This window comes from Lonchura striata, chromosome 9, assembly GCF_046129695.1.
Source record: "Lonchura striata isolate bLonStr1 chromosome 9, bLonStr1.mat, whole genome shotgun sequence".
Lineage (NCBI taxonomy): Eukaryota > Metazoa > Chordata > Aves > Passeriformes > Estrildidae > Lonchura > Lonchura striata.
This window is the reverse complement of record NC_134611.1, coordinates 24,684,397-24,703,604: the sequence shown is the minus strand read 5'-3', so window position 1 is coordinate 24,703,604 and position 19,208 is coordinate 24,684,397. Positions and strand designations below refer to the sequence as shown.

Here is a 19,208-nt window from a genome sequence, read left to right as displayed (position 1 = left end):
ACATTTATATTCATAAGTTATTCATTGCCCACAGGTACAATAATGAAGTGAAACACATCAAGATTTTAACAAGAGATGGCTTTTTCCACATTGCAGAAAATAGAAAATTTAAAAATTTAATGGTAAGCATTGATTAGCTTTTTAAGATTGTGAGATTTTCTTCGTAGCTGTTTCTGTTAGAGAGAGCTCCTTTGGTTTATAAAATTCCAGAAAGCTATGAGAGTGAAAGATTTGAATTGTGTCCACTTCTGCTAATAGGATAATTTTTTATATTTATGGGTTTAGCTCTAAGTGATAATTTTATGTGCTTAAGACTACATATTTATTGTTAGGAATGGACTGTGTCCCTTGTAGTGAAGTGGAAGAGAGGAGGAATTTGAATCCCATGCATCAGCCCACTCTGGAATTAGGCTGAATCTGGGAAGGAGAATTTGATGTCGTTGGAAATCGTGGTTTTTAGGACTCAGCCTTCCTGCGCTCTGTACTCAAGTATACATGCCTGTACTCAAGTATGTGAAAATGCTAAATAAAAATTGAGGATAATACAAAACAAGAGCAGGGAGAAGCTTTAAAACCAGGAATACTTAGAAATTATTTTAGGTTAATCACCAATACTCTGTAAAACAAGAGCATCCTAGAAGTGGGGAGAGATTAAATGATAATCTGTAAGTGCTCATTAGAACAGTAAGAACATAAATTTCTTGATGAAGCATGCACCAAGCTGTTTTTGCACTCATCTTCATTTCACACTTACAAGCCACTTGTTTAGTTTAGTTTAGTTTAGTTTTGGGGCTGAGGACCCTGAGATCTTTTCATGTTTAGCAGCAGAAATGATGGTGTTGATCACATTCACGGGGAGGTGGCTGCTTAGCCTGTGAACCCTACAAATGATTTGTTGGAAACTGATTTTGGCAAAATGGCACCTGGAGTGCCACACTGCCAGGTTTCTTCTTATGGCAGTGATGCAGTTTAATGCACTGGTACAGGTTCCAAAGTAGAGCAGAAATATAAATAAAGGACAAAGTTGGATGAAAAATGAGCAAAACGAATAATGCATTGCCTGACAGAATTGAGAGGACAGAAGAAATTTCTAGTGTAAGGACCTCACTGCTACCAATTTAGCCTTGCTAACATTAAAGTAGGAAAGACTTATTTTACAACTGAGATTTAGGATATTATGAATTCTGCCCTTGAGAGTTAAATACACAGGTGGTGTGGTGTTTGTACATGCTGTGGAACAGCTGCTTTGTTCTGGATAGATGCAAGAGAAAAAGTAACTGTCTGAAAGAGGAATAAAAGTAGTCTAAGTAGAAGTAGCAGAAGAGAGACAAAGGCAGCATCCATGGTAACGTTAAGTAGTGATCTGCAGTGACACAGCGTTTTGGTACTTCTTTGGAAGGAAAAAACGTAGAAGAGCTCTCGTGTCTGCTTTTCATAGTACATTTGAAAAACTTTCACCAGAATAATTAAAATCTGCTGAGTGCATAAAGCAGGGTGCAGTGAGAGGTCAGTTTGGCTGCTGCTGTGAATCAGGGTGATGTGACAGGCTCCTGAGGAGCCCCATCCATGCTGGCACAGACTGCTTACCCTTCTCATCTCTTTTTGCCACTGTAATTTGTGCAATTCATGTTTTAGAGGCCCGTTGTCAGTCAACTGTTTTCATGGAAGAATGGAATTAAAACTTAATCTTTAAAACTAACTGAATCTGTGACGTAAAATGGTTTTTCCTTTCCTCAGTTTAAAACCAATTTACTTATTTTGCCAACAAACAACATCTGTCCATTTGGAGTTCTAATTACTTTTACCAAACACAATTCTTATGGACTCACACTGTGAAAAAGATAACAGAAGTTTCATACTAATTATTTTCCATTTATCCAGATATCCTACTTTGAATGCTACTTGCTTACAAGTCACACACAATATTGTCATGGTAATTTGAATGTGTGAATATTCAGTGATGATATGGGAGTAAATTTTATTGCTGACATTCCAGTTTGCGTGATGTGCTGATATCAAACAGCAAAGCCCAAAGAGTTCTTAGTATCACTGTTGTAGACTATTATAGGCTGAACATTTTGGTAGCTTTTTGTGGTCTGGCTTATGTTTCTGTTTGTTTTGCTTTGTTTGCTTGATTTTTTGTCGTTGTTTTGTTTTGTTGTTTCCCTAGAAGGAAATTGTTAAACAGTATGATCTTGTAATTTTCACCTAAGCTTAGCTTGGTCAACTCTGACTGGGCAAATCTAAATATAAATAAGTGGAATGAAGTGAAGGGTTTACAGTAAATACATTGCTTTGTGCTTGCATTTCTGAAGAGTGAAATCCCACATTTGAATTGATCAATTGAAGTACACTTGTTCTGAATTGTCCGGTCACTTTTATTCTTATTCTAGCTCCATGTACAAACTATGTGATATTGAGATTTCTAGGGCTAATTCAAATGTAACAGACAATGTTGAAGATTGCAAAGGAATAGCAAGAGCTGTCAGAATTTTGATGGGTGTTGCCTTCATTAGGAAGTAATGCCTTAGAGTAGGAATTTGAGAAACTTTTCTTCTTGATTACATAAACTATTTCAGCTGTTCTTTAATATTTACATATATGAATTTTTGCGATATATGTAAAAATATTCCTGTGTGTAGCTATGAATGCTTATATAGATGCACACACACAGAAATGATGAAATTTTTGAATTGGGTTCAGGAGAATATGAAATACTGGATTTTTCAGTCAGTGTGCAGTGTCTGACACCCCCCAAGCCTGCCCTGCTGTGGAAGTTTTACATCATCTGAGTATCTGCACATTGAGTTGCTGTTAACTTACAAGCCACATGCTTTATTTCAGATCTGTATACTTACAAATACATGTGTAGATAAACATAATTTATTATTGCAAAAGAGATTTGAGAAAACAGGGACATTTACCACTCCATCCTTAGCAAGCAGCTGACCTTGCCTTCTGCCTGGCTCCAGAAAAGCAAAACCATCCACAGCCTGACTTAAAGGAGCAGCAAATGTTGGCTCTGACAAAAAGATTTGACTTAGCTGATTTTTGTGGTGTCTTTTTTGGTTTGTTTTGTTTACATTTAAGTGGCAATATAAAAGCTGGTACTTTATATTTTAAAAAATAAGCATGTTCTATGGGATGTATTGTAAAATAAAGTTACCTACATAATAAAAGTGTCATCAGCTGTACACCAGAATGCTGAATGGTATGTGATTTCAATTTCCAATGCAAGTGTTTTTCCTTTCTGAAAGGAACTTGTAGAATACTACAAGCACCACTCTCTCAGAGAAGGTTTTCGAAGTTTGGATACTACTCTTCAATTTCCATACAAAGAATCTGAAAACTCAGTGGGACAGAGGAGTAACAGAACAGGTGGCAATGGTAAGGATTATACATTTTTGTGTATTACTTTCTGTCATTTATATGTGTGGGTGTGTATATATATATCTTAAAAGGACAAGGTACTTGGAGCATCTTTATCTTCCACTTTTGACATATAACCAACTACTATGGCAATGCTTTTAGCTAGGATTTTTGGAAGCTAAGCAGATTCAGATCTGCCAGGAAATTTATAAACATGTCTAGCAAGCTTGTCTTGCTGCCAAACTTAAAATCTCCCCAATATTCAATATGCTGGTTTCTTTCCTAGTTTCCTAAGAAATTTGCATATGTGCAGCTACAAGTGTTAATATCTGTGACAATTTCTAAGCCTTTAAATGGGATTTAAATAAATCAGTCTTGTAGCATAGCCCTATGAAGTAACATCTCAGTAATACCAAATAATTGTGTAAAAAATTAGATTTGCTATATCATAATTATTTTTATGCATGTTTTTTTACACTGCATGTTTATTAGAGTTCCCTTACTAAGCTTCTGAAAGTTAATGGACTACTGTGCAAGGTAAATAGCAGTTAAAAAGTTGTGAAGTTTAGAGATAAACAGAGAAAGCTTGCAATGCATATGCTGTCCTTTATTTAAGCTATTACAATTTAAGTGGAAGTTAGCATGATTTTTAGGACATGGACAGGTTCAATGTTAATGATAAACCTACCATGTGGCTGGTCTCTAGAATATATATATAATGTTTTTGTCAAAGAGCAAATATTAGATTTGCTGTTCTGCAGTCATTGGCTGCAGAACATTTGTAGTGTAACGTTACGGAACTGTAGCATTTCAGAACATTTGTACTGTAACAGATAATAAAAGGAAAATAAAAAATAATGGAAATTTTAACAATTTGAAGACTGCTGTAAAAGCCCAAAAAGCCCAGTCTAGTCTTTGTGATGATGGTGGTGGCTTTGTTATTTTCATTTGCTGTGTTTGTGAGCTTTTGTTCACTTGCTTGCCTCTGTTCCATAACATTTCTGTAACTTTGGAGGCTTTCTTCCTCTCCTAATTAAAGTGAAGATAATTTAGAACAAATGAATGTGAGAAACCAGTGTGTCTCTGGTATTTCGTTTACTGTCTCTGCCTCCCAATTCATCTTTCCATTTCTGTCCTCCTTCACTGCTTTCCAGGACTTCTGTCAGTTGTCTCCTCTCTGTGGTGTTCATGTCCATTCTTGGTGAATTTCTCTGCCCTGTCCTTTCCTCTCCCTTTAGTTTGTGGTCTCCCTGTGCTTGATTTACTTTGCATTTTTTTGAGTTATTATTGACTGTGAGCAGAACCAGATTGTTTCCTGTTTGTTCCTTAATCCAGTTAGAATGTGTCAGAATATATCTATATTGTCCACCAGCTTCTTAGTCTGCAAGAACTCAATCCTTTCCTGCTATACAGGACATAAAATTTGTGGTACATCCTCATTAACTTCAGTCATCATACAAAAGAAAGCATCTTTTACAATATCTTTTAGGCAGTATGTGGGAGAGCAAGAGAAATGACTGAGGGATGCTCTCATTTTAGTCCAGGGGATGAGGAAGGGCATCTTTGCTACAGGAGCTATCAGCCCTTTGATGCTACAAATTGTGCTGGTAGAAACTGCAGGTTTTGTCTTAAACCAAACTGACCTGAAAAACATTTCAATTCCCAAACTCCTCATGTAAAATTATTTCCATAATTCTACTGCTTTATCTAGATTGACTCTGAATGACACTTCCTTTAATGGATTGGACAGTAAAGTATGCCCCCATGAGTGTAGTGATTTATTTGTTGTTGTTTCTTTTTCTTTGTTTTGTTTGATTAACCAAAATGTCCATGATTATCAGTCCATCTGTGGGTCACTTTTCTTGGTTTTTAAGCTGTCTTGTTCATTTTACCAAGCTGATGTAAGAAAAGCCTTATATCTAGGCTGTGTGAACCCTGCTCGGCTGAATTTAGAAAGAATTCGAGAAACTTGAAGCTGCAGTTTTAGTAGAGGAAGCAGATAAGTCATGTGGGGCAGCAGTTGGTCTTGGAGTTTACTCACAGCCCTCAGTGAGGACCACTACACAGCTGATTTTTTTGACCTCTTCCCATAATCCAAGTGTAAGAAAAACAGTTGTTGGAAGGAAGCCAGACAAAGTAGGTGAAGAGAGAGAGGGGCATTTCTCCATATTTTTTCAATTTTCAGCTACTCAGCACGGGACTGAAGCTGGTGAATACAATGGGCTTTGACAGTTTGAAGCTAATTTAAAGAAGGGTTTGGGTTTAACACAGTATTTTTCTCTATACTATTCACATATCTGGATTTTTTAATGAAGCCATCTTTTGAAAAGACATCAGCTTTTTTTTTTTTTTTTTTCAAAACATCAGATCTTTAGATATAGAACTGACAGAATAAATGGGGAAAGTATTTCTAAAAAACATTAGTTGAACCACTGCAGACTTTGACAGAGTTTTATCATTTTCTGCTGCCAAGGTCTTTGAGCTGAAGTGAAATTGGATGGCAATACTGAATTGACTTTACTTTTCAGAAAAGAGTGAGAACGACATGTGTTAATTTTTTTTGGTATTTGTTATGTTTTCATTTAGCCATATAGAAAAAGAAAAACAATTGGTATTTCATTTAACTTGTAATTTCTAATATGAATCATAATAAGTCACCTTGTAACGTCTTAAATTTTCAGGGAATTTGATTCTTGCTTCAGCATCTTTAGGATGCTGAAGATTTTTAAAATAATTGTTTAGAATAAAAATCTCTTAGTGGGATAGTTATTTTGCCTTCCAGTTTTTGGCTTCCCACTTGGGTTAGAACTTTTCTTTTCAGTCTCCTTGTTCTTCAGAAGTCACCTGTGTTGTTCTCATATTCACTGTACGCTTCTTTTAATGTGGTTGTAAAAGCTGTCAGATATTTAATTCTGTCAATATAGAATTTCAAATTAATTGGGAAGATTTTTTTGAGAAATAGTATATTCTTCCTTCTTAGTTTTTCAGTCTTAGGCTTTTCTAGACACACACGGTATGATCAAGTTTTGTTTTGCTACACAGAAAAATACTAATTCTTACATTAGATTACAGGAATGATCAACCAGTTAATGAAATAAGGCAAAAAGGGAAGAAAAGTGGACATTACTCTGTGGAGTAGAATAATGGCATTTTATTCTGTTTTGCTGATGCAGAGCACAGTCATATCGAGAAATTTGAGTCTTTATGAAATTTAGATTTTAAAGCAACCTAAATCATGAAGCCAAGTCCTACCTGTGTGATATTGTTATTTCTCAGTTAATTAGGAGTAGGTATATTAGCTAGTTATGACATCCTACTAATGCTTAATGCATTAACTGCCTAGTAATGCTTAATGCTCTGTGTAAAGGTATCTGTTAATAAAGTAGAACAAATCAAGTATCATCCCAACCCTTAGGGAATCAAAAGAATTCACCCTTTCTGCTTAGAAGCCAACATCAACACTCTGTCATCAACACAGATCAGTCATCTGTAGAAATCTAGTAGGATTTCCTTGCTCACATAGGTTTACTTGTCTAGAATTTGACACATAAAACCAAACCTCCAGCTATACTGGAGAGAACAATCAGGGTAAAGTCTGCTCACTTAAGGACCAGCCATCCCCCATACAGCACCTAGCCTGGGTGTGCTCCTGTGGGCTGCTCCACTCTGCCATTGTGCTTCTGGAGAAATGAAGGCACGTGTTTGCCTCTAAAAATAGGCACTGCTTCTGAGTCAAGCAGCCCTCTTGGTTTGTGTAGCACAGTTCCCCACAGAGCTGTTACCTGGGGTTACTGTCTCCAGTAACCTCATGCATCCCAGATTGCCCATTCAGTGTTAGAGGTGGAGAAAGCATCATCATTGGGAAGGATCAGAAGGGAGTTTCCAGAGTGTAAGAGGCCCTGGGGCATGGCTTTCTTGTCCTATGAGACACTCACCTAAACGCTGTTGGCTTGTCTTGTGGGATTTTTAAAAAAAATCTAAACCCAAGGTTTATCAATGTTAAAATACAGTATCAGTTCTCTTTATTTTATTCATGCTTCTAGTTGCCTTGTCACAAATGTATCTATTGTCATCCAGGTAAGATGCAGAAAACTGCATCATTACCATCCATTACATGGATTCTTGCATAAAATCATTCTAGTCATCATTCCTGCAAGTACCATTTTGAAGCAAAATTATTGTGTTTAATATGTAGAAAGAAGAATAAATTCAGAGAAGTAGTAAATATAAACCTGCTTCTTTTTGAAGGAAAATTCTTGTTCAGTAATTACAGATATTATTAGCTATAATTTAGAGGCTGCATTATCATTTATCCAGTTGAGATGGATGTACCTTTCCAAATCACAGCTGGGAGCAAAGATCCCAACTTCACTAGACATGCACACTATATATCTTTATCGCCTCTTCAAAAGAGGGACAAAATGTGAGAGCAGGTAAATAAACTGTAGCTTCACTTGAAGCAATTCTAGATAATTTCATCTAATTTTTGCATTTAAAAGTACGTTGCCCCTAGTTTTGTTGACAACAGAGCAAGATCACCTGTGGCTTTCACCCAGAGAAGCTGCTGTAGGGGCTTAGGATGATGTGCTGGTTCTGCCTAGGCCAAGCTTTTTATGCTTGCTCAAGGGGCTTTTTGCAAGTCAGGGAAATTGCAAATATGAGCAGAGCTGTTTGGGCCTTAGAGGATGTAGTTTAGCTGTGGAATTCCTATTGATGTTAATGATTTACAGGGCAGAATGCATACTTCTTTTCCATGCCATACTTTGGAGTTGACTCCAGGTCAACTTAGACTGTATCCAAATTATGGGCATATGATTAGTGTTGCTGGGCTTAAGAGGATTTATGTATGCATGAGTTCTTGCTTTTGTAATGGTAAGAGGCGGGGCACACAAAAAATTAAAAAAACTTTTGTTAAATCTGAAAATATTTGCAAGAGGCTGCAGTTACAATTTACTTTTCTGAAACCCTAAATGGGTCACTTCTTCCTAGTTTACTCTTTGAAAAATGCAATGGTTAAAAATTAAATCATAGATCCAAATTTTCTAGTTATTATAGTCAATTTCCTTGCAGACATCCTCAGTAGGGAATCTTAGTTTCCTTATTATCAATGAATTATATAGTTAAAAAACTATTATTTAAATCTTATGCCAATATTTCAATATTCTTTTGCTTTTCTCTTTTTCTCTTTTTTTCCTCTAAGCCCCTTCTTTGTTCTGTGGGTTTTCTTTTGTAACTCCTCCAGACTACAGCTTTGTTCCCCCTTCCTCCACTCCTTTCTGGTCAGGTACAGCTTTACTGCTTTTATATTTCTTCCAAATTTGCTTCTGTTGTTTCTGTGTGTGCAGCAAGTGAGGGAAGGGACGAATCTAATACTTCAGCTCTTCTCTGAATCCAAAAACGGAGTTATTATTTGTTTTTCTTGGAATGTAGCAAAAATAAAACTTAAACTTTTGAATTATTACTGCTTATTGCAGTAAGCAGTTTGAATAGGAGTTGCAAAGCTCAATAGTAGCAGCAGATTCAAGACCACTTGACTGTTAATTTGCAATGCAGTTGACATCTATGAGATATATATTTTTAATGTATTTGTTCAAATGCACGGAAACATGGAAATCTCACTGCTTGTTGGTAAATAATACATTCGTCCCATCCCTGCAGCAAACCATACTGCAGTAGCACCTTAGAATACAGTAGTTTTTTTTTTTTGTAGAGAATGCTTTCTTTAAATTCTGCTTGAACATTGTAAATTAATTTTGCCCATCTGTTTGCTAAATATGTTTTTCTTTGTTTCCATTTAACCATCTCTGGCTTTAATAGATGCAATCATTTCAAACCAAGAGGCTGCATAAAAATTCTAAAAGTAGTACTGCTGGTAGCCTCAGCATTGCATCAGTATGGGGATGATTTGCTCTGATCTGTAAGATCTGGTCTGCAGAGAGGTGAACTGCACCACTGGACAATTTCGGAAGAATTTTGCCAGTAGAAAGGTGATTGCCTTTGAGGAGCACAGGAAGGAGCTGTTGATGTGAATGCAGCACTTACTCACTTTGCACTGGCCTGCCTTTGTGTACAGGGGTGGAGGACACTGCCGGCGGTGTGCAGAGCAGGACTGGGACTGGCTTTTGCTCTAGGGAAGGGAGGTGTCCAGCACAAATGCAGATGGAGTCATCAAGATCTCAGTGGGCAGTATGTTTTACACCTGCCCCACAGAGGTTGTCCAGATTTAGTGCTCTGAGAAGGATTTTTGGGGCTTTCCATAGTTTCCTGAGGTGGCAGCTCAGTAGGAGAATGGTTACCGAGTTTACTTGTGCTGAGAGCACCTCTGGTGACCCCTCCCTTGATTCACCCCAGGGATTTCAATGTCCATGTCTTCGACTACACTTGGAAGTTTTGCCTCTCAGATGTTTCTTCCATTTCTATGCCCTTACATATAGATCTTATAGATATTTTTGGGGCAGATACTTCCTTTCAGTCATCACAGCAACGACTGAGAATCCAAGCTAGGAGGTGCCCTTCCAGTTGACATTTGCTTTTATAAAGGGACACATCTGTAGAAAGCCATTTTGGTGTAGCTGTTTGCCCTGTGGTGATGACTCTCAGCTGGATTCCCTGAAGCACTCATCTGATCTGAAACAACATGAAGGAAGGAGTTAAGTTTTAGCTCTTTGCTCAAGGTAAATACTGGGAGCTTTTGTCCTTATGGGCAGGGATAGGAGAGGACATCTTGCATTCAACTGCTCAGTACTTGACTGTAAATTCTCTTCTTACTGAAACTGGTATCTGTTCCATGAGAATAAAATTGTGAAGTGGCCTACAGTGATAGAACAGCAAACAGGACTCAGTTACTTTAACCCTGTCACACATTCTCATATATTCCCATAATGTGGTTTCAACAAATTATAATGAAGTTCCTTTATCTCATATGAAAAACTGTATGAGAAAATGCATTAAAAACTATAATAATAGGTATCAATTCAATGTCTTGCATATTCCAATATGCCAGTTTAAATATTTCATTACACAAGTACAAAATTTTAAAGGAAAATATTGATCTGCAGTGCTTAAGCATATCTACCCATTATATTCTGAGTGCTAAGCTGCATTGCTTCATATGTTTGTAAGAAACCTTCTTTTTAAAAACAGCCCAATAATTTGCCTACATTAGAAGACCAAATACTTATTTCATGATATTACAAGTATTTCTTTCAAAATTATCTTCAGAGCTGGCTTAATTCTGCTGATCTGGAAGCTGGTAACACAGCAGAATATTAAGCTGACTGCTGGGCACTACTGAAGGTGCTGCCTGTGCCTGGATAAGAGCATTGAGGTTTGGTGAAACAGTAAATGTACATGGCTTCAAGGAGCATGGAAACTAATACACAGGAGCAACCCTCAGGGCAATGGCTGCAGATTTATGAAGAGGCCGGAGCACAAGGAAAGAGAAACAACTACTCTCAGCTTTAATAATACTGCATTGACCTTCATGGAATTCAGGCATGTGAGCTAGACCAGCCTGCTGTGATCATGGGGAACCTCTGTTGTTTGCACCCCAGATGCATCATCAGTGGCTCAAACTAGTATTAAAATTCATTTGCAGCACATCTATTTCACTGTTAATGTCTAACATACTCCAGTGTAAATCAAAGCTGATTATAGTTCCTGTAGTCATCATTTTCTGTTTGAAGAAGGAAAGGCTGGATTAAATAAAAGCATATTTTTCTCATTCACATATGCACTTTTTATTCACCTCCTTTGGATTTCTTACTCTATTTCAAATTAGTTCTCTGAGTATCTCCCTTGTATTACACGAGGTTTATGTATTACTGCTTTTTAACAGCTTATTTTCTCTTTTAACACTCTCTTTCCCTCCCCCCGCCCTTTAATTTCTCATTCACATTCATCCACCTGGTGGGCCCTTTCTATGCTGTTAATCCCATTCTCTCTCTGTGTTCTTCCTGTAGCTATCCTCTTTCTGTCCTTCACTCAGTGTTCCTTCTCTTTCCCATCTGTCCAGGTGTCCTTTCCATGTGTTGTCTTCTCTCAAGTTTCATTTATCCTGGGACAGCACTAATTGGGAAATCAGGGCTGATAGTCTCCATTCAAGGTGTTTTTGTGATTGTGTCAGCGGAGAGATATGCTTAATATTTTTTTCCAAAATTAGCACTGTCATTTTCCTGCATTCCATCACTCATCTGGCTTCCTTTTATATATTTCCTATCAAGAGCTTCACTTTTATTTGAAAATATGGATCTTGGATTCTAAATTAATCTAAATTCTGCTACTTTCTGCCTCGAGACTTTTGAAGATATATGGTTTTGATTTCTCTTGCTTCTTTCTCCTTTCCCTCTCTGCTTTGTGACTTGAAAAAGAGTTAGAAGTCCTCCTTTTCCCCAGAAGTCCTCCTCTTTCTTCTCTATCCTAATTTTCCTTGCTATTTTCCATCTTCATTATTCCTCTATGTATTTATTCCCTTCTTAGTTATTTTCTTTCCCATTTTCCCAAATTTGTTAATCTTTGCTTCCTGTAATTTTTTCTTGCCCCTTTATCTTCTTTCTAGAATCTGAAATTATACCCTGCTCCCCGGAATCACTCCTTGCATTCTGCAATGCTTCTCCAAATCCATCAGTGATATTGCTGCACACCTGTGCATGCTTACTGACCCTCCAATCAATAACTGCTCTTCTTTTTTCTTTCTCCAAAACAATTGCTGCCTATGATGTGCTCTTTCCCTGTAAAATTGATTACTGCAATGCTGATAAGGAAATTACATTCATGTCAGGATCTAAACAAGTAGCATCTGCATCTGACTGGCTAAGAGGGGGGAGAAAAGCATGTTTGAGCTTTGATGTTCTTAATATATTACCTAGACTTTTGCAGCATCAATATAAGCAATAAACGGAGAGGCTGATTCTGTTATATGGCATCTTTTATTTTAAGTGTCTGATAAATGCACTCTACACAAGCAGTCAGAAGTGTTGGACTAAACTTTAGTGATGTGATATAAACTGGACATTATACACTGGGCATTACCTGTTATCAAAACCCTTTTTTAGGCATTCTATTTCTGTGATATAGCTAATAATATTTTAAACTTAGTATTCCTTGATAGTTTAAAATAAATTGTTTGTATTTTCTCTTTAAGCTGACAGTATTTGAACATATTATGATTTTCAGATATTTAATACTATTATGTATCTATGATCCAGTGGAGTCAGAAGAAAAACTTAAACACAGGCAGAACTAAAACTATTAAGGTTTCTCATCTCATCTGCTGTGTTTTGGGTTCTTGATTTAAATTAAAGGCAACTAGATATGAATTCATAGTACTACATTATTGAGGGCACCACTAAACTAGAATCTTAAAGGCATTTCCTAATGCAGATTGGGCATTTCTAAGAAATGTGAAAGGGTTCTGAGGACAGAGATGATTCTATGTACATTATATCAAGTCATCCATCATGATCATATGAATTCTTTTGAAATCTTTTTAAAGGAAGCTTACCTGTGCTCCTGAACTCCTCTTACAGTAATTTACATAGGAAAACAGTAGCATTAATGGGAAAAAAAAGCTGAAAAATGCCTCGGCCAAATAATCCAACTACAAAATGCCATGGAATAGTAGATGTTCTTTCTAAAATGCACAAGTCAAAGATCTTTTATCTGTTAGGCCATGCTTACTCTCCTTTCATTGTTTTCACACTGGAGTTGTTGAGGATTTATTTTGCAAGTATGGACATTCTATATCAGTGTTGGAAACAATTTCCTATAAAACTATTTGGAAAAAGGATGGTTTTTGGAAGTGAGGCTTTTTGTACCTGTGCTTTTTAAAAATTCTTAACAGCTTTTTATTGTTTACAATGTCTGGGCTTTACATTGGCAAAATTCTTCTATACTGATGTACCTTAAAACTTTAAAGTGTTAAGTTCACTGAACCTTAACTTTATTGAAAAATTCAATAGTGATTTACGGAACAAACTCCTGAAAAGAATAGATTTACATCCGTCAATATTAATGAAGATTGTGACAAATGATCTGTGGAAATTTCTTGTAGAAAGTCTGTAACTTTTTGCTCATGCTGATGTTAGCCTTCAGTTTTAAGTGCATTAATATTTAACTTGGGAGTTGTTTTTTCAAAGAACAGCATCTTATTCTGTTTGTTTTGCTTCATTAGAGGTCTAAAGTTAAATCAACTGTAAATGCTAATAATTCTTTTGGAAAGAAATGAGTGACCTGTAAAATATTCTTGATGCATATAACTGGCAGCAAGTTTTATTATGAAGCACAAGAATAAAATAATTTCAAATATATTTAGCAATCTCAGGGTGGGGAATATTTTATTTATGGCTCATCTAGTTTGAGTTTTCTTTTAAAAATAAAGAGGTCTATTCAAAAAATTACTAAAAAATCCCTTCAACTTTTACACCATGCACCCTTGATCTTTGTAGTGCAGATGCTTTGCATAAAATGAATGCCAGTGTATGTTGCTGTTAAATCCTTGTTTTATATTTTTACAGTATTTCTATTTACAGTAGTTTGGTAGCCTGCATTGCACCAACCTTAATAATATCACCATCTTCTTCCTTTCAGTGCTGAGCCCGAAGGTGATTGGCATTGCCATAGCCAGGTATGACTTCTGTGCACGAGACATGCGAGAACTGTCCTTGCTGAAAGGGGACGTGGTCAAAATTTATACCAAGATGAGTGCCAATGGCTGGTGGAGAGGTGAAGTAAATGGAAGGGTAAGACTATTTTTTTTTTCTTTTCCTGTGTTTCTTTCTGCCTTCACTGATAGTGATTTTGTTTTTTCTTTTTAAAAAGTGTGTTCCAACATTGTGTATTTAAATTCAAAAGATGGAACATGTTCTCATCTTTGTTTCATAGGAGCGAGGCAGAACTCTTGCCAGGAAGCTGTCCCAGCATATAAATTATTGGTTATTTAATGTGACCTGCCAGGCTGAATATTTGGGCAAGGTTATATAGTTGGAAAATAACCAGGATTAATAGCACTGCTACAGTTGACCTTTCTTGAACTGTTTTGCACAAGGAGTCAGGTTCCTGGTGCATGGAACTCTCTTTAGCACTTTACCACAGAATGATTTCCCACATCTTTCTGCCAGAATACAATGCAAGGAATCAACCATCTTTTTATAGAAGGCTGCTGCTTTGATCTCTGTGAATGTGGCCCAGATGAAGTGATACATTTAGCAGGGATTTTTATGAACTCACTTTACACCCTGCTCTGAAACTTGGAAGTGAAGTTTCAGTTTTGACCTATAAAGGGTTTACTGTTTCAATCTTAGTTTACTGCCTTATAATGCAGATTAGTCAGAAGCATTTGAGACTGCTGTTTCCATGTTTAAAGTTCTGAGATGCAGGGTCAAGGAATGTGAGGTAGAAGAATGTAAATTTTCTGGAAGCTGGAAATGATACTTGCAAGTGCAGTTGAAGTCAATGTCCAGATTTACTGCTTTGTGCAATTTGGAGCAGCTTTTTCATTGTGTACATGAGCTTGGTTATGTTAAAGTTAAATGGTTAAATCTTATTAAATAGTCAATTGGACCAGAAGAAGTAGGGAAGCAGAAGAAATACCCATTGTGCTATATACATTTTACATGAGAAGAAAGCTGAACAACTCATTGTAATGCAGCTGCCCACATTTTAACACATGCCCTGTTACATGCTAGCGTTCCTTGGTAACTTTCAGAGTCTTGACATTATAAACTCGCCTCTGGAGATATTTTGGCAAGGTAGTCTAAAAATTTATGCAGTTACCCTTCTAGTCATGCTCTAGGTTTGGTTTTGAGTTCTTTCATGAATGTTAAATTGACTTGAGGAAAAAAGAAGTCTGAAGAAACCTAAAGCAAATACATAAAATAAGAAATATATGATATTACATCACTGTATGTCTTACAGAAACCTTATTTGGCACATCATTAATTTCAGAATGTAGATAACTCTATAACTTTTGAAGTGTAGGACACTAGACTCTGCTGTCTAATTGTGTCATGTGTAACACCTGTTTTGGTGGCAGTGGAATTCAACTCCATGTAAAGCAATCAAATCAGTCAATGTTTCCTTTATAAGAAGATTCCCTGGACCTGACTGGAGCCTGTTAAAAGTTTAACTTCTCAATCAAAAAATAGTAAAATAAAAAAAAGTCTTGCCTGTAGTAAAACTGCTTCCACTCTTGGCATTTTCTGAACTTTTAGATTTCCAATCTGGACAAATATGTTTTAGATTTTTTTGGGGGAGGAAGTGGCAGAGAGGGTGTTGGTATTCAAACTGTCCTATCTGCATGTTATTCTTTTATTAAGAAATAAAAATAAATTTTTTTACTCTGTGTCAGGTCAGCCAACTTTATCTTTGTAATCTTTTTAATATACTTATTGAACAGACCCATCCTTATTGTGCCTAGCTCAGCCATTAAAAAAAAACAAAAACCTTGTGCATCTCATGTATTATTTTGTTCTGCTTTTCCCCTTTTTAGGTGGGCTGGTTTCCATCAACTTATGTTGAAGAGGACGAATGAATTAAAAACTATCCTCTGCTGACCAGCAGTTTCAGGGATTGTAAAAATTTATATCTTCAATGTGTTATTGGTCTTGTTAAGTATTTAAACAGCAACATTTTTGCCTCTCTGAACCTTCCAGTCTTAATGTTGGGATTTATACAGAAGTTTGGGCTGACAGATTATTACCTTCCCCAGAGCTGTGCAAGAAACAAGCTGCCAGTTTGCCTTCACTGGGGATCAGTACAAAGTCCAACCCTCACCTTCCCAGAAGAATCTGGAAAACAAAATTCTTTGTTCCTTTTCATTTCACCCTGTACTACACCATGAGTACTAGCAATGGCTGAATATTAACGTTTCTCTTCTAGCTAACATCTGTGATGGTACAAGGAGATGAAGGCTTATTATTTCTTATCACTGCATGCAGAAAACAGATTTCAATCATTCCAGTGGGCATAAAGTATAGTCAGTAGACCTGTCTTGAGACATCAAACTACTTTACTTATCAACTTACAAACCATTTAGCACTCACAAAAACATTCTGCAGGAAATATGTAGTAAACAAGAGTAGCATTCATGCATATGTAATTACTTAACTGGCTACTTTGAGGTCATGCCTAGATCTTCTAATAATCTGTTTAAAGACATTCTAAAAAGGTGTAGTGATGTGGTATTGCTTTAAAAAGCATTCACAAAGTGGAATTGTGTGATCCTTTTATTGTCATCTTAAGCCATTTTATACGAGGTTTTTTCATTTAAGCAGCTGACAATAAAAGTGCAACTGGGGGATAGTCATGACAAGATGAGTTGAAAATTTTCAGCAATAACATTAAATAAATATTGCAGACCTATTCTGAAGCAGAAAATACTAATGCAAGATGATGTAATTATTAAAGTGTTTATCTTAACCTCTTGATTGATTTGGATGAGCTTTGATGCTTTCAGCTTAGTACTGTCTTTTCCTAGTTATACAGGAGTTTCTATCACCTTTTGTGACTGCAATGGAACTTGCAAACTTCTTTCTGCCCTTTCCTTTATTTTTGCCTGGGATGTTAATGGCAGTTCAATGAGGGAATTGTCTTGCTGCAGTCTTCTCAACATACCCAAATATGTCTAGGTTAGCCAGCATGAAAGATCAGGCCTTGTAAATTGATGTCCACTGCTTGGTAAGGCAGTCTTTACTGTAATTTTGAAGAGGTAGAAATGTAGTTACAAGCTAAAATAAATGTGGATGATGTTTTCAGATATGCAGTTCTAAATATTTAAGTAATGTCACTTGAAAACTTGAAAGAAAATCAGGTTCTTCAATGAATTTAATTAATCCTGTCCCACATCCTCTCTTTTGCTTTTTGCCTGTTCTCTTTTTCTGTTGGCATCTTAAATTTAGTGTGCACTGACACTGCACGATTTAACCCTGCAGTGTTTTCCCAGTCTACAAGCAACATAGTCTCCGCTATTTGTCCACAGAGCAGAATCTGCTAGAAAATTCAGGTTTCTCTTTGGCTGCCCCCAGGATTCTTTGCTTCTTTCTGGCCTTTCCTGGCCATCAAGAAGAATCAAGCACAACACAGAGCATTCACAAAATCCCCTTCATATCTGAAACTGTCTTACCCACCAGCCACACCTGGCAGGCAGTGCTGTGTGACCGGGGAGAGAGGAGCTTCTTGTTAGAAATTTGAGAGATTCAGCCTTGCAGATGAAATTCTGCCAATGCTCTAACTTTTCAAGGATTTACCTCAAAATTATGTAAACTGTGATTGTGTTGAGTACATTACTTGATGGAGTAATTGAGAGCATTTGTAAATATGTAGATGATGCATAAAAAAATTTGTAAATTATGTGTACAGCAGTGTAGGCTAGAATATACAGTCTTGGATCATGTTTTGCCATGCAGTTTGATTGTCTGTTGTGAGCTTAATCCTATATCCCTTAAGTAGACAAAGATGATTCTTTCCCAGTTTTGCCAGCTTAAGGGATAGAGGAATAGGCTCTAAGTCTGTGAAGTGTTTAGTGCTTTACTGTCATATAGTTCTGAGAAGAGGCAGTTAAATTCAGTACGAGCTGCAAACTATATCAGTCATTTTCAACAGCTTGGCTTTAGAATAATTTTGAGTCTTCTCTCCATCCTAAACATGTTGTAAAGCTTTTAAGCAATTCCTGAGTCCAGTAGTCATCCTTTGAGAAGAATGAAAGCCATAGGTAAACTTTACTTTTGTGGTGTAAATCTGCATATCATTGTCTGTGTTTAATGCCCTGTATTGATTGAGTTAATGCTGCATCTTAAACTATATTTTGAGTACCAAAGACTTCCTAAATATTCTGGAGCATCTCTTTCATGTGCTGCTTTTGCCTGTATGGAGTTATGTCATGCAATAATAGTTACAATACTTTAATTTGTACTATTTTGTAAATATGTTAAATATAATAAACTGGTTAATTTTTTTTGTTTGTTTAATGATGTGTCAAAATGTGTAGTTTGCTACTGTGAAGGTTGTGCTTCATTTGTCTCACCATCTTCTCATTGTGAGAAGTTGATAATGGTTTGTTTTGGTCTCCAAGACTTACATAATCCTTGTGTAGCTGTAAAACTGAGTTATCAATGTAAGTGTAAGCTTTCCTTGAGAACTTTTTATTATCAGGATAATATGCCTTGTGCCACATCCAGGAAGGTGCTGAGGCTTTTGTTTTGTGTGTGATTTTTTTTTTTTTAAATTTATTATTACATTTTTGGCTATAGAGAATCAGTCATATACTATTGATTTTTGATACTTGTATTCTTTTTTGTTTAAAAAGAAGTTGTGCCTGAAAAGTTGAATGTGTAACTTGTCACAGCAACATCTGTTCTCTTCCACCTTCTTTTTTTCTTTCTCTTGCATATGTGAATTAACATATAACTTATGGCTGAATTGAGCTCAGGTCTGAAAATAGTCTGTGTCTGATTTCATGGACTATTTGATAACCTTTTTGTGATGTAGCCCATTCATGTATTTTTTACAATGTAACATTCATTATTCATGTGTTTATAAAAATATTTCTGTGCAGGTGAATTAACTCAGCAAGGACAGTGATGATTCAGTTGCAGTGGTGGTTTTTTGGTGTTTGTTTTTTTTTTTTTTTGGGTTTTTTTTTTTTTTTTTGTGTGTCCCATTCATTTTTCAGTAAGATAGATTTTCTTGTGGAACTGCCCTTCTAACAGATAATTACTAAACCTAATGAGGCATTTACACATCACTGCAGATGTAAGGCATAATTTTCCTGTCACCCATGAACATATCACATAACGAAGAGTCACACCTAATGTGGGATGCAAAAATGTGTCCCAATTAAATGC

At 36.3% G+C, this 19,208-nt stretch overlaps 1 protein-coding gene across 1 annotated transcript in view; it reads left to right on the top strand.

Moving 5' to 3' along the window:
• VAV3 (vav guanine nucleotide exchange factor 3) overlaps positions 1-18,541 on the top strand; it is a 148,344-nt gene extending 129,803 nt beyond the window's left edge. Inside the window, exons 24-27 of the mRNA XM_077785484.1 lie at positions 35-122; positions 3,258-3,387; positions 13,957-14,108; positions 15,857-18,541. Coding sequence (XP_077641610.1) covers positions 35-122; positions 3,258-3,387; positions 13,957-14,108; positions 15,857-15,898 — 412 coding nt within the window. The 3' untranslated portion in view covers positions 15,899-18,541. The remainder of the gene's footprint in view (positions 1-34; positions 123-3,257; positions 3,388-13,956; positions 14,109-15,856) is intronic.
• The last annotated feature ends 667 nt before the right edge of the window (positions 18,542-19,208 follow it).